The following is a 12,014-nucleotide window of genomic DNA, read 5'->3' as shown; positions in this document are numbered from 1 at the left end:
GGGGGGGGGGAAGGAGCATTTTCTAATTGGAAAAGCATAGGATAGAGGGAGATGTTTTTTCTGTTTAATACAAGATACTCTAAAACCTCAAGAGGAAAACATAAATCCTAATGATTTAATTCTCCAGTCATTTACAGTTTACAGTCATGCAGACATGACTTTATGTGGTTCTAAGCTCAGCTGTGGTTGGGAGGCTGTGCTCCAGCCACGACGTGATGGAGGGAAGGAGCAGGGGGTCTGTAGTAGCTCATCCAGAGGACTGGAGGAAAACAGCACTCTTTGGAGGTCTCATCTTTTCTCTCTGTAATGTGAGAAAGCTATGGCTCGTACTGTGTTATGAACCATAGGAAGCTTTGTTAAGAATAGGTGTGGTGGTATTTTATACCTGGAATTAATTTTATTCCATCATTATAGTAACCTTGTCTTACTTTGTTCTGCTACCTCAAGGCTTTGTATGTTAGTTATCATTTGATAGTAAAGCAGCAGCCAGTTCACCTGTTTTCCTGAAACTTTAGGCTTGATAAATATACACTGCGACTTTATTAAAAGTTAACAACATTAATGGTCATGACAAAGAGCCATGCAAAAGCAGACTAGTGAAAATGACAAAGCAAGCAGGGTCAACAAGACCTTCAAGAATCAAGTTTTGAGCCAGAAGCAGAAAGTAGGACCTTTGTTAACTATGTGGCAAAAGAAAGTGAAATATGCCCATAAATCGTTGATAGAGGCAAAACAGTCTGGTGAGCAGGGGCTGTCCTTCAGAGCAGTGTTCCCCAGCGTGGCCCGCTTGGGTGCGTGCAGCAGCAGCAGCTGGAGCAGTGGGAGCATTTCCCAGTAGAGGAGGTGTTCAGCAGCCCAGGCAGGGTGTAAATCTCTCTTTGCAGTGGCATGAATACCACCAGCTGGTAGCATAATCTAGAGACCATTTTCTAGAAGTCTCCGGGTAGAAGTACCTTACGGAAGCAAGAAGTTACACATAAAAAGAAGAGCATTTCCTATGGCTCTGATCACCTGCAAATTCTGAAGAGAAATTAAGATTATTTCACACGGCCATACAAAAGCCAGTAGGCAACTGTTGTACTGGTGACATAGCATGGGAAAGCTATGCCTGTATGGCAGCATTTTTGTATGAGGCAATACAATGATGTGTGCTACCTAGCGTACAGTGCCTGCTTCAAAACGTGTGTTCTTTAAGATAAGCATTTAATTTTAAGTGTGTGCTTATGCAACTTGAGTTTCAACAGTACTGGGAATTCACTGCTCCCATGGACAATATGAGACTGGATACCTAACTGCAAACTAGCCATTTTTCTAGAGGACATTCAGTTTGACAATTATAGCTATTCCCTTCTGAATATTTCTGAATTTTCCCAAGGAATTGAAAGTATAAAGACTAAGTAGCTATACATGGAACACTGTCTTTATAGCATAAATTCATTGTATCGAGTCCTGTGACAATCTTTGCCATTCTTAGATTATCGCTTGCATTAATGGATCATTTTAAAAATGAATTTGTAAATACTTATTTAAATAGAAGTTTGTAGAGAAATCTGATGGTTTAAAATCACTCAGCTTCTCTGGAACACCAATGATATTTTTATCTGCACTGTGTATATACAAAATGAATTACTACACTGGCAGTTAGTATTTGTGTTTCTGTAAGTAACACATATAAGTGAAAAATATAAACCACATCACTCACCAGATAAAGACAAATTTTTAAAGCATGATTTATGGAAACCTTTAATGAGATGGTTTTATTGTAAAAGGTAGATGTTCTCTCACTTTGTGTGAGGAGTGGTGTGGTCTAGCTTTATTTACACGTGACATACACATGCTTTTTCACTTATACAAGAAAATAATCATAATTGCAACAATTGATTTCTCAGTCTGTTTTGCATTAGGCAAACATTTTTGCAAACCATATTGTCTCAGTTTTTCTTGTCTCTAAAATTAGAATAATTCTTATTTAGCAAAAGTAACATTAAAAATTAGTACTTAAATCCCAGTGTTATCTGAAATTATTAGGGCATTACTCCATAATGTGATCATTCTGTCTCAATCCACAGGGAAAAGAAAACTTCCATGCATCATAGCTGTCAGAGCAGATGAAGAAGTCAGTCACTTCTTCCTCCTAATCTCAGACTATGGCTATGTCTATGTTAGTACATCAAATCGGCACAGGGACCATTCTCTGGTCCTAACGCCAAGTGGCCCAAGGAAGCCTGCACCCCTATGCCCAAATTCTGATCTCATGTTATTTTCTGAACTACATTCGGGCATTTTCTCAGAGGTCTAAACCATGCTAAGGGAACATGCTGACCATTAAACCAGTAATTGTGGGATAGACAGTGTTTGAAACATGCTCATCACTCTGCAGTTGTTAGTGAGGATATAAGCAGAAGGAGAAGAAAATACTGAGAGAAACGTTCCTACTGCATGACTTCCCAAACCCCTTCCTCAAGGTAATCTCAGAGAAGAGGGTAGTAGGACACACCCACTGGTATTGTAGATGCTGCCATGACACCACTGTCTTTTCAATGCTGACATTTTTATTTTCAGCTTCTAGAGAGACCTAAAATGCAGACAATCAAATTCTGATACACCTGAAGTGGATTACTGTTATTATTTCATGAGTGAAATGCCTTCCACAGGACTAGCTGTGGAACCAGTTGTGTTCAGAAAGTATACATGTAGTATTTGATCTTGATAAAGATAATCCAAATTATATATCTTGTAGGAAATAGAAGAAAAATAGGAGAAATATTGCAGTGAATTAATGGTCCAATTAGCCTAACTGCTACTTGAATTTAATTAACTATTATATTGCTTGAATATGTTCCATAAATTACTTGCGAACGCATGTGTGCAGAGGAGTGGCACTAATCTGTGTTATTAAGGCATAAAGAAAGATTTATTAGAGGATTTCACAAGATCTATAGTAACCAAAAATGAGATCACATAAGAGAGTAAGTCTTACAAAAATGCCTATCTTTTTAATGAAGTTATTACTGCTGATGCCATGGGGGTTTTTTATTTCTGGTTTCTTGCTTCAGTCCACACTGCGATACTCATGCATCTCTTGAAATGCTTCACTTTTGTGAATAATCTTACATTTTTCCTGGTACTTTGCGGGAACCGAGATGCTCTATTATATTCAAAATTCTGTGCCCTCTGAAGTGCAGGAGAGTTTGACACTGACTCCTGCTGGATGCCTCATAGGTTATGTATCACTGTGCAGAGAAACTGCAATTTAATTAAAAATTATACATTTCATAGCTTAATTGTTAACTTTGCATCCTTTTTTTTCCAAAATACAGAATTTCATTGCAGAGATAATTTGAATACCTTTGTCACATTGAAGAGGGAAAGAATTAATTAAATTCCAGATTGCCAATCAAGTTGAGAACACAATATGGAAATCCCCGTTAAACAGCAGGCAAGTAATGGTGCTCAAATTGTGATAGAGACTAATGTATCTTGCAAATGAAAATGTCATTTCCAATCTGCAACATAATGATATGCTCAGATTTCTCCCTGCCCCCACTCCCACTCTTTTTACTCAAGTCTAAAGTGCACTCTGTAATGCATTATTAAGCTAAATTCTGACCCAGTTTCTTAATTATCTGTAAGCTACGGGGAACTTGTAGCAGAATATTAACTAAGGCAAGAGATGTAAGACAGAAGAATCCACGATGGCATTACAGAGAATCATTAGCATTTTGCTAAGAAAATCCTTCACATTTTAATATTTAACTTAGCCTGACATGTAGAATTTATATTTTAAAGCAGGACAAAGTATACACCAACCAAGCCACCAAAACAACCCAGGAAAAAAAATAAAAAAGGGCGGAAGCATTCCTGGATTCACAAAATCAAAAACCTGTAGCATACTGGCACATTTCTGAGACAACAGGATTTTTTCCAACTGTTCTTACCGGATACCATCAACAGTTGTTACAATCTCATATAACACTATGTGCCGAACGTTTATTTTAGATGAACTATAGAATATAATCTGCTATGGGTTATATATGTGTACCAAAATTTTTGCAGCTACAATTGGGATAAACAACTGTCATACTAAATGACAGTTAGAAAGAATCTTCCAAATACTTTTGTGCCTGGTTAGTATCACGTTAGTGGTTTCAGTTTTATACCTCCCTGCACTGCTGCATATTATTGGACTATGATAAATTTTCATGGGATACCACAGATATACTATATCAGAAACAAAGAACACATGGGCTTCTACCTATAAAGCTGCACATATATGTGATTTTGAAGACTTGCTGTATCGCTGATGTGAAAGTGTTTGAGTGAGTGAAAAACATACTGCAAGAGCAATGTATTTAGTGAGAACAATTTTTAATATAAAACATATTTCAAAATTATTTGAGGAAAAAATACCTTCCCCACCCCATAACTGAAGGATCTGTGGTATGATCATATAGAACGTCAAGCTTTAAGTGTAAAATTTAGACAGCAAAGTCTGCAATATATATTTATAATTTTGTGGACAAGGATGTTATTTATTCAGTTCAAAGATCAAAGAAAACCTATGCAGTCCATTTACCCTTGAGCTGAGGAGTCACCTAACTGCAGAATATGGAATTTGTATATACATTTTTAAAAAAGAATTGTTTCATGAATTCATCAGTGAAGAGGTCCTACTGTTTGAAAAGAGTAAGAGTCAGTTAAATACAATGTTTTATTAGTAATAGTGTCAATTCATGTGGCAAGTCTGTAGTTTGCAAAACATTTGATGATTGGAAAGTGCTAACAAGCTTAATGTACATTCAAGTACACTGCTTCAATCTGAAGTGTACTTTCTCTACTGGAGCATCTGGATGTATCATTGCTAATGCTAACACTGTGAATTTCCCACTTCAACCCACCAAATATTCTAGGAATAAAGGCGTACAAAATTTCTCCAAAGTGATGAACAGCGAGTTTGAGACACCCTTCCTTTACAGATAAGGAAACCCCCCGAATCCACATTTTATACTTGAGCACCTAAACCAGTGTGTAGGCATCTAAAGAAAAAGCCCAGTTTTCAAAGGTAGCTTTTGTAAAAGTACAGCACGTTTTTCCATTTGCATGATTTTTCTTTCTAGACTAATCTGTGTATTCAATCAGGCCCAAACATTCATACCAGAGTATCCTCTACAGAGAGCGGACACCTTTTCTTCATGCAACTGCAGTTCGTCTCTGACTGCAATCAAGCCAGCATGTAGTCAGCTGTCCCTCACCAAGGAGAGAACATCTGTGACAGTATGTGCTCCTGGGACAAAGCTGGACACCAGAGGTATGTTTACCAACGTAAATATGTCATGCAAACTATCTGTGACATCCTGACCCCACAGCGTTTGGTTCTTTCATCTCCTGAAGTGCTTTGATCCAGTGATGGACTGTGAGGAAATCTGCATCACGTCTTAGGTGGGAAACCATTCTGACCGATGCAGACATGGCTGGACAGACAGCCTAAAGGCCTTAACCTTGCCTCCACTGGGCAAAGAAAAGTCCTTAGTGAAAATATGCTGGTATCCATTGTTCACTTAGCATAATCACCAGTGCTATTATTGTTAAATGAAAGAGAGCCTCCCTCCCCTAAAAGCAAAATCATCTATTTAGACACAGCAATGTTCTGCCTCCTTGTGTCATGCCACTCCATGGTCATTGCTATTTCTCTCACAAAAATGTCCAGTAAGGGTTCATTTCCTTCTCAGGACTCTATTTCTTCCATCACTTCCATCACAATTGTTCGAGGGCCTGTCAGGATGAGGTTGCTCACTGTCCTGTAATCCACGTGGAGAACATTGAGGCCATTGACAGATACAACAAACTGGCAAACCTGATGAGAAAAGCAAGCAGCAAAAAACGTTACACATTAGACTTTTTTGGTAAGGTTATTTACACAGATGTACTATCAACTCCTGGGCATGCAAAAGCTCCAGAACTCTTCACATCATCTCATTTAGCACTCTTAAGAAAAGCACATTTCTTAAAATTAATTGGGCAAGTTAATTTTCAGCAAAATTTTTTGAAATATCACTGCAACTTTCAAATTGGGAAGTTTTGAAGTCCTACATCAATAATTTTTCTTATAATGATTATATTTTTCTTATAACAATTATATTTTTCTTATAACTGATATTTTCTGATATCAGTGGTGCTTTGCAAACAATATGGGACAAGACAGCTCTGGCTATTGCTGTTATCCTTAGTTTGTCTTAAACACTTCATAGAAACCATTTTGAACGACTCTTGATAGTCATTGTGAAAATACGCATAACGTTTCCAGGCTCAGGGCAAGGTCTCGATGGTTACTTCACTAGATCTAGTGTCAAAACCTCCACCGGTACAAAACGAACCCAAAGGTTCCAAATTCTAAGAAATAACATCACGGAAGATGAAGTCAGTATTAGGATGGATTAAAATGTCACTGCCATTTTCAGGAGATACTCCTACACAGATTTAATTCTTTTTACTTTTTATGTGAACAGTTTTTGGCTTTCTTCATCAAGTAAATGAACTCTCATTAATTAATTTCAAATATGCTAATATTTTGTTTTTAAAAGCCACGACAAATTCAAACATTGAAAGTCTTGTATCATCAGAGGCTGTTTTCTGTCCCAAAAGTCTTGATAGAAATATTCTGACCAACACCACTGTATATCTTAAAAGAGTTAATTGGAGAAAAAGTCACATCAACATTGTAAAAAACTGAGGAGGAAAAGAAAGATAACAATATTGATTTCTCAAAAACATTAAGCCTTCTCTGTATCTAATCATAATATTACAGTATTTGGTAAAAAGGCCAAAAATGTGTAGTATCTAGATCTGTGTTTTTAATGATAAAAATATGTGGCCTAAAGCAATAATAATATCATCCTGATGTTTCAATGAAAACAATACATTCACTAGAAGGTTATGTCACTCATAAGTCATCTTGAGTCTGTAAGAAAAAAGCTACGAAGCAAGTATCACTAGAAATTTTCATGCTTTATTTTATATTTTTACCTTTCTTATTTAAGCAGAAACACAACACAGAAACATATGCAGGAGAGGTGGGAAGCAGCTCTGGTGTCTTCCAGTGCTAGCTCTAAAACAGATTTTCTCCCAAGCCAAGTCATTTAACTTCTGTGCATCAGCTACCTTCCCTCTCAAGTAAAACGTGCAGTGAAACTCAATTCGTATTTGTGCAAAATGTACAGAATGTAGCTATCAATGTTCCATTTAAGGAAAATTATAGAGGAAGCAAAGCCAATCCAAAAATGTAACATTTCATCAAAAACGCCACTGATGATTTTAATCTCTGCTCCTTAGAGCCTCTACACAGGAAGAGCGGCAGCAGCAGTCCCTGAAGGGAGGGCAAACTTCTCCCTTGCATCTGCCCCTTACCCTCAGAACTCCTCTGCAGAGCTGAAGATCCTGGATGGCCTTACTGATCACCAGATTCAGTAGTCTAAATGGTCACCAAAGTATGGCAATCGGCAATACCACTTAGCCAACTTCCACGGCAGTATGGATGTATCTTTCCTATACATTCATAGGCTATATTTAAGCTACAAGTAGCATTGGGAAAATGGTCCCATTTTTTGCATGCAGACAAAGCCTTCTAAATTTTAAGGATTTTGGTTGAAAAAGTAACCCATCATCCTCTGCAGTGTACCTCAGTATTTAAGAGGCATGTCTATTTAGTTTAAAATGCAGATTACTGCAGTATCTGTAAGTCTCTTAACTTCCAGCAGTATTTCCTAATGCTTTCTATGGCTTTCCAAGATTGTATCAAGTTTTACTGAATTACAGCTCTGGCTCCAGAGTAATATTTTAGTTGATTTAAAACAGACCTGCAGAAATAACATTGTCCCTTCTGGCTTAATGCAATTTTTGGAAGTTGACTGGCTGATGTTTGTTTTACTGCTGCATATTCTCAGACTTCTCAAGTTACTGGAATCCCAATGCATGGGACTCATGTTTGGCCAGGAACAGGCATGCAAGCATGTGATGGATAAATCTGCATGCTGGATCATGTCAGGGGCATTCCAGGGCCTTCAGGGAACATCCCTGCCAGAGGAACAGACTTTCCAGACCAGCCAGCCACTCACACCAGGGATGCAATGGTGTAAATGTGAATGGTACAGGCACCGCAATAGTGAACAGCAATCTGGATGTCAAAGAGTGAATTTCTTACACAAAAGACAAGAACTGACACGTCTGCATTCTCAATGTGTTTGGTTTAATATATGCCCTTGGCAGTATTATTAATCGGCAACGCATACAGACTGAGAAGAGTCCCCTTCATGCCATCCTTTGGACTGTATCCAAATGGTTTATTAGTCATTCCAATATTCCAATATCCATTTCCATTCCATATCCATTATCCCTTCCATCCAAGCCATCCAAATGGCTTATTAGTCATTCCAGTATTCCAATATTCCGACATCCATTTCCAGTGGATAGGATTAGATGCAAAAAGCCCACCCAAGACAGATTAAAAGAGAAGTGTACAGAGGACAAGGCACAGAAGAGTGTGCTTCTGTCCAAAAATTTCATGAAAAGAACAATGAGGAACAGGAGATGATAACAAACAACCAGTGACACTGAGGGTAGAAAGCTCTGTCCATGGCTCCTAGGGCTGAGTTTCTGCAAATTCCAGATCCAGCTCCCTCAAGAATAAAGAAATGTGGAGTCATTTGCTGTGTCCTCCACTCCTGAGAGCGGAGAGAGGATTGCACAGTCCTGACCCCTTCACTATGCTGAGTGTCCTCGACTCACCCAGTTTTCTCCTCCCTACTGCCGTTTTCCATCCAGTGTTGCATCCAGCAAAGGGAAATGAAATGCAGCACCGCTTCATGCATTTTGGCCACCATCAATCCTGCCCCCCAAAAGCCCACATCATGCGTTGCTCTCTTGGTGGAGTTACAAAACGAGTGAGAGCAAGCGAGTACTCACAAACCAGCCCTGACTGAGCATATCAACCCACATATTATTATCTCAGGAATTTTCTTAAAGAGACTGGTTTACAAAATTGCGATGATTTAATGTTACATTTATAAAAACACATTTCAAAAAGCTGTAAGTGCTCAGCTCATAGCTATAGCTGTTGAGGGCTTTGTAACTATAAACATGTAAATTTCTCTGTTGGTTTCCACACATCAGTAACTATAATAGATAATAAACTACAGTTAAAAGAGCCTCAAAGAGCCTTTTATTGCTCATTTCCTCATAGCTCTCCAAGGAGCCTGACAGGAGATAAGCATCCATTTTTATCCCTCAGACTTCAAGAAATGACAAAGCCCAGAATAAATTCCAACCATTTTGTTGGTCAGGATGTGGTGATCTAAAAACCACACAAACTATAACAGTTAAAGTAACACTGAAATGAAAATATTCCTTAATTAATTTCAAATATTTAAATGTTACTGTAATAAACAATTATTGTTAAGTATTTCAATTTCCCACCTTGGCATACAGCATCTCAGAGAAGAAGGGATAGCAGAAAAGGCACCTCTGTCTTTCTGTGTTTTTTCACCGGCACATACAGACAGTTTAACTAAATCCAGGTGTTCCCAGGAAAGGAAAACTTCAACTTTGGGCTTATATTTGAGCAAAAAGAATCGAGGAACCTATCACTTCAAGAAGTTAACAAAGATTTGTCATGCCATTTATCATCAAAATGAAGATGGTGAGAAGATGAATTATAATTAATTTAATGGCCAAAATCAAGATTGTGCTGCACTTGGATCTGTACAACCCTTCCTCCCCGTCACTGGGTATTTCTCTTCCCTCCATGGCAAGCCTTGGCTGCCTGCCCCTCCTTGGTTTTTCCAAGCTGCCCTGGAGTTGTACATCCACACCCTTTGATTTTCCTGCTGGGAGAATTGTCTGCTGGGCAAACCAAAGCCCCACTCCCTCACAAGGGGCTGCCTGCACCAGGGCTGGATTCATGAGCCTGTGCTGGTCAGGAGCTGTGGTCAGAATGACTGGAGGATGCTCCCAAGGGATGTCAAAGACCAGCTGTAGGCATCGATGTGGAATTGCACAACTACCTTAAAGAAAATTATTGAATAAAAATATTGCATACCTATCACTAATTCTTAGCGTTCTGCCTCAGGATGACCTTAATATTTATGAATCCTACAGGAATATTTTTGAGGACAGGCAGTTAGCCTAGATCCTCAGATCTTCAGATGCTGTTTGTGCTATAGCCTTTAGTCATCTGTCCTTGCAAAGCCAGGCCTTGCTTGCTGGACTTTTAAAAATTTTATCTATATATTTAAATACTTTAAAATTTTCCTTTTTTTTTTTTCTCTAGACACACTTTTTAGAAGGGTGCTGAGAAAGATCATGAAGAGCTGGAAATTCCCATCACAGAATTCAACTTAAGTGATGATTGCAAAGTTCTTTGGGACAGCCCTAAAAAAAGCATTTAAATTTACAGATGTAGTGAGTACAATCATTCATCACTGGTCATGAGACAACTAACAGCCACGCAGAGTTAACAGATAAAATATCTTAAAACAGTCATATAAGACCATGATTACACAGTCACTTTAACTTGACATAACATTTTAAAAAAGCTTGAGATGAAGAGGAACACAAACGCCTGCACCAGCATACAGGAGGCAGCATGGCTGGAGGTGGCTGGGGGACCGCCCTTCTCCACAGTAGCACATGTGTGCGCCCCAATTTCAGTGGCCATGGGTTAAGGCTCTAATTCTCAGTGCATTTATCATTTATATTTCGGTGTCAGGGTCAGTGTCCAGAATCCACTCTGGGATTTCTTTGCTAACTTCTCTTTAAGACTGTATAAACACTATTACTAATACAGATCAAATAGTTACCAAAGAAATCAATGTTACCAAATACAGCATCGGCTTGAAATTCTTGAATAAAAAGCTATATTATGCATTTACACATTAAAGCTAGTGGCAAAAATACTGTTTTTCATCTGTACCCAATTATCTGGGCAGTAGTGGGACCATTCAGGGTTTAAGACTGCAAAGCACAAAGTCTCTCAAAGCACACAGGTTTTCTCCTCCAACAGCACCAAGGTCAACCAAACAGCAAGGTTTCCATGCTCTGGCATCAGCGTAAAGACATGCTGAAAACATTGCCACTAATTCATTTCCATTGAATATTACTGTACGTGTGGCAACTGCATGAAGGAAAATCTTAAAAAATGCTGGAGAGAGAGTGTGAAACCCAGTCCTCCACTAATCTTTCACTCCAGAGAAGCCAGGATTTCACCCCTGGACTCTGTGCAGATCTGAAACAGATTTCTAGCAGCTGGCAGCTCAAACCAGGGCCACGTCCTGCTGCAAAGCAGACCCCTTTGAAACCAAGGTACTTCATAAGTTATTAGCACAATGCCAGGAACACACAGTTGTGAAAGCTGTGTGCTAATCAGGGCTGGCTTGGTCATCCACCATGAGACAAACTGGATTTAACCCTTCGCTCTGTTCATAAATTGCACACGCACTGATTTACATATAGTTATCGGATAGTTTAGGACACGCTCCCTTGACTACTGTTTCTTCTTATTATCTGATGTGATGTCAAAGTCACACAGATAATTTTTACTTTAAGACAAAGCATTCCCAAAATACATGGGAAAATGTATTGGTTTCTTTTTGTGTTTTGTTTGTTTTTGGTTTTGTTTTTGTTTTTGTTAAACCTTATTAGCATCAAATAGAAATTATGAATTCAGGCAAATGTAGGAGTTATTTTCAACCCTGGAAAGTTCTTCAGTAATTTTCCTAAGAAGTAAAGCTTCTAAATATAACTTCTTTCAGAGCTGTCAAAGGAAAAGTGTATTTTGACAGTTTTACAGAATAAAATTGATACCAGAATTGACAATGTAACTATTTCAAAAAGAACAGTCCAATGTTAGTGGTTTTGCTTTACTTCTTGCTAATGAAAATTAAAATGAAATCCATTACAGAAACAGGCTGCTTACATTTCTGTTCTAGAGATACCCTCAATTATTATAAATAGATGCTTTTTTC

The 12,014-nt window shown here is 38.3% G+C and overlaps 1 protein-coding gene across 1 annotated transcript in view; it reads right to left on the bottom strand.

Annotated features, from left to right (window-relative positions):
• Positions 1-1,581: 1,581 nt before the first annotated feature.
• DEPTOR (DEP domain containing MTOR interacting protein) overlaps positions 1,582-12,014 on the bottom strand; it is a 53,390-nt gene continuing 42,957 nt past the window's right edge. Inside the window, exon 9 of the mRNA XM_026841515.1 lies at positions 1,582-5,854. Within this exon, the coding sequence (XP_026697316.1) occupies positions 5,726-5,854 (129 nt within the window). The 3' untranslated portion in view covers positions 1,582-5,725. The remainder of the gene's footprint in view (positions 5,855-12,014) is intronic.

Source organism: Athene cunicularia (genome assembly GCF_003259725.1).
Source record: "Athene cunicularia isolate RWA chromosome 2 unlocalized genomic scaffold, athCun1 chr2_part1, whole genome shotgun sequence".
In the NCBI taxonomy this organism is placed as follows: Eukaryota; Metazoa; Chordata; class Aves; order Strigiformes; family Strigidae; genus Athene; species Athene cunicularia.
This window is presented reverse-complemented; position numbering and strand designations above follow the sequence as displayed.